The following is a 4,474-nucleotide window of genomic DNA, read 5'->3' on the forward strand; positions in this document are numbered from 1 at the left end:
TTTTCTCCCCCCAAACCACTCCCCGGCCAGAGCCCGAACGCCTGGGTAGCGCGCGTGTGTGTGTGTATGTGTGTGTTAGCGCATGTGTGTATTAGCGTGTGTGTGTGTGTGTGTGTTAGCGTGACCTTGGCTGGGGCTAATTATATGGAGGACACAGGGGGAAAAGCACGGTTCCTAACCTCTAATGATTCATAAACAATTTTAACAGGCTTGAACTCCATTATGACCTTAATTAGTTTGGGATCTTTCAGTGCGGAGTCCGACACGCACACACACACACACACACACATACACACACACGTGTGAGAGAGCGCGCACGCGCGCGCACACACACACAGGCACACATTTAATCCCAAAGCTGGGCGGTAGAGGACCAGGTGGGGTTCCTGTGTGAGGGTTGTTCATCTTGCACAGCGGGGGAGGGGGGGGGGGGTGTATCTGTGCTGCACACCTGCACTATAACTTCAGGCAGTGGACGCTGTTTCTTTTTTTTTAAATACTGACTGCAACCATGCCATCTTCCATCGCTCTCTACTGATGTCTATTTTGAGTTAATGCAGGGCATGGAGAGCTACACACACACATACACACACACACACACACACACACACACACACACACACACACACACACATACTGTACACACACACACACACACACACACAGACACACAGACACACACACACACACACACACACACACACACACACACACACACACACACAAACACACACACACACACCATTGGAGGTCAGCAGGAGTCCATTTTCTTTTCCATTCTATGCCGTTTTCCCCCCCAAATAATCTGACACCCAGGACCCCCGAATAGATACCATTGGGACGCAGAATTTCTATTTACATTTTTATGTTTACATTGTAATAATTTTTAGCTAACAGCCTTTATCCAAAGCGACATACAAATAGTTTACAAGTGGGGTGTACTACACCTCCGGCAGCGAGGGGTAAGTGGTATTGGCTCAGGAGGTAAGAGCGGTCGTCCGGTATAACCGGAAGGTTCCCGGTTCGATTCCCGCTCCTCCCACGGGCAGCTTGTCGAAGCGTCCTTGAGCAGGACAGCAGCAGAGATTCACCATGAATGTAGAACATCTTTAAAACTCATTAGAAGTATAGTACATTAGAGCTATATACAGTTGCATAGTAGCTAGTAGTATAGGCATAGTAGTACATAGTACAGTAGATACAGTAGTAGTATAGACATAGCAGCTGACACCTATACTCTAATAATAGTACATAACAGTAAAAGGGGTCTTGAGGGTGCGTTGTTAGAGACCACTGATCGGAGGTGGCATGGAATGCCAGGTCAAGAACCTTGAAGCAGACCTGTGCAGCAATGGGAAGCCAGTGCAGCTCTCTGAGAAGTGGGGTAACGACATCCAGCCCGTTGCCAAGCACCACACCTATAGGTTCTTGGCGGTCAGGGATAATGTTATCCGGAGATTTGGTGTAGAGAGAAAAGAGGAAGGGTCCAAGGACTGAGCCCTGGGGGACACCTGTCTCTAGGTCTGATTCTTGTACCTAGGGTTGTTAGATATGATACAGTACAGAACTCAGCTGGATAACTGAAGGTAACAGAGGGGAGAATGAAACCTATGAAGAGAATGAAACCGTCACTTTCTGAAGGAGATCCGCTGGATCCCTCTCAGGGAGCCCTGGGGCCCTCGGTACTCCACTTGATCAAACGCTGCTTTAGACTGTGGTTGTTTCATATCTACAAAGCAACGGTCAGGACTTGAAGTTCTGGAAACTACTGTACTTGGTGATTGTCAAAGTCATGTTCACCTTTATCCTTTGAGCGTTGAAGTGACGAAGGGAGTGATGTCAGTAAAAATATTGTATTGTGGCGCGGCTGGGTACCGCAGCGGACTAAGCGCCTGCCTACCACCGCAGAGACACTGGTATCGAATCCAGCTGTCAGCGGTACCTACCTCCGGCTTGGTCGGTCGTCCATACTAACACAATTGGCAGTGTTAGCGGGTGGGAAGCCGGCTTGGGGTATGTATCCTGGTTGTTGTAAACAGCGACTCCTACTGGTCGGTCAGGGCGCCTGCTCAGTGAGGAAGGGAACTGGGGGAAGTAGTGTGATCCTCCCACGCGTTACACTCCCCCAGTGAGAGTCCTCGCTGTCAGGTGAAAAGAAGCGGTTGGTTGACTCCACATGTGTCGGAGGAAGCGTGTGGTGATCTTCACCCTCCCAGACCGACGGTAGGGGGTAGGTGCGCAACGACCAGGAAGGGAATTGGCATAACGACTAACATTGGGATGGGAGAAAAAGTACGGAAAAAGGGGGGAAAAAGATCAATAAAAAACACTAACCTTCTTACTAACCTTCTACCATGCACTAATCCTACTATACTAATATCTCTTATGTCTATGCACTCAACACTGCAGCACCCATCTCAGCACTGTTTGATGATCATTGTTACTCAGCTGAAAGAGTTGTACCCTTCCTGCTGACTTGTCGCACAGAACTTGTAAGTCGCTTTGGATAAAAGCGTCAGCTAAATGACAACATTTAAATGTAAAATGTAAATGTTGTATTTGAAAAAAGATTAAAAAAAGATTAAAAAAAATGTGAACAAAAAGTGGGTGGGTTGGCCTAGGTAGACCTATCAGAGGGCTTTATTTTATAAACCAATAAGATAGAACACTGCTTCAGTTATCTTTAACTGTGTGAGCAACCAAATAAAACATATTTTGGTATGTCCCATAAGTTTTGTTTTATTTGTCACATATAAGGTACATTGTAGCGCTGAGAGATGGGAGTCGGAGGCGGTGTCTCGAAGCAGAACGAAGGATATTTTATATGCAGAATACAACATACCACAGTAACGTTGCTTAGTCGAATGAATGCCGGTGGCAGGAATGGCCACCGGGTATAACGTTCAGGCGGAACCCATGTTCCTAACAATAGTTCCGTATGTGAATTATGTACAATCACCACAACATGTACATTATAGTGAAGTCAAAGTCAAAGTCATGTTTATTGTAATTTTTCCATGTGACACGGAAGCACGAAATACAGCACTCAGGTCTCGGTTATAGCCATTAAATACTAAATAACTAGATTAAATACTCAAATGAATACTGATCCTCATGATAGACATGCAAAGTGATTCAATAAAAACCCAATAAAAACGAATCATTCAATACAAAAACGAATTAATTAAATAGAAAACGAATCCATTCAATAAAAACCTAGTCTAATTCAATAAAACTGATTTAGTTCAATAAAACTACTTTGATTCACTGATTTAAAGAGAGAATAGGTGCCATAAAGTGCTACGGTGCAGTGTGCAGAGGCATGGCAGTGATGAGCTGCGATGAACTGTTCAGTATTCTCACAGCATCCGGGAAGAAGCTATATTCCTCAGCCTGGTGCTTCTTGCTTCTTGAAATGCTTGCTTCTGTATGAGCCTCCTGAAATTGTGCTTTATACAGATGGACGTTGTGTCACTCACTCAGTCACGCAGACGATATGGCAGGGACGTTTTGTCACTCACTCATGGGGCGACAGTGGCTCAGGAGGTAGAGAGTGGTCGCCTTGTAATCGCAAGGTTCCCAGTTCGACTCTGGCTCCTCCCGGCAGTGTGTCGAAGTGTCCTTGAGCAAGACACTTAACCCCCCTAACTGCTCCCGATGTGCAGGTTGGCACCTTGCATGGTTGACTCCGCCGTCTGTGTGTGAACATGTGAGTGAATGGGTATAATGTGAGGAACAAAAATTGCAAAGTGCTTCGGATAAAAGCGCTATATATAAATGCAGTCCATTTACTCACTCAGTCACTCAGTCATGGAAGATCTGGCAGGGACGTTTTGTCCGCAGGTAGCGCCGTGAGTCTGCACAGTTTCCTGCTTGTTCTCTTTATAGGTCTGATTATTTTTTTTATTTTTTATTCCACAAACTGATTTTTATTTATCTCGAAACAACACACATAACAAATCACAACAAATTGATAAAAGCAAAAACAATATACATACATACACATGCATACATACAAACATACAAATTGGACGAGCCTCTTGTGTGGTCGGTATTGGACGAGCCTGTTGTGTGGCTGCTATTGGACGAGCCTGTTGTGTGGCTGCTATTGGACGAGCCTGTTGTGTGGCTGGTATTGGAGGAGCCTGTTGTGTGGCTGGGATTGGACGAGCCTGTTCTGTGGCTGGTATTGGACGAGCCTGTTGTGTGGCTGCTATTGGACGAGCCTGTTGTGTGGCTGCTATTGGAGGAGCCTGTTGTGTGGCTGGTATTGGACGGACAGGACCAGTGTGGTTTCTCTGGGACCACCTACAGGTTCTGGCTACCCCACTGTTGCCAATGTTCCTGAACAATAACAATGATTAACAATGACTCACTGTTACAAAAACAAATAAAACGACAAAAGAAAAGTGGGCAAAGTAAAAAAGAAATTATAATGATAAAAGCCAGTTCATAAAGCATAATAATAAGGTGC

General features: G+C 45.4%; 1 protein-coding gene across 1 annotated transcript in view; it reads left to right on the top strand.

Annotated features, from left to right (window-relative positions):
- Positions 1-1,308: 1,308 nt before the first annotated feature.
- LOC311244842 (zona pellucida sperm-binding protein 3-like) overlaps positions 1,309-4,474 on the top strand; it is a gene marked incomplete at both ends in the record, with an annotated part of 35,578 nt that continues 32,412 nt past the window's right edge. The window contains one exon of the mRNA XM_084334525.1: positions 1,309-1,434. Within this exon, the coding sequence (XP_084190651.1) occupies positions 1,309-1,434 (126 nt within the window). The remainder of the gene's footprint in view (positions 1,435-4,474) is intronic.

The sequence above is a fragment of the Notolepis coatsorum genome, assembly GCF_963971535.1.
Source record: "Notolepis coatsorum genome assembly, chromosome: 18".
NCBI classification, from domain to species: Eukaryota; Metazoa; Chordata; class Actinopteri; order Aulopiformes; family Paralepididae; genus Notolepis; species Notolepis coatsorum.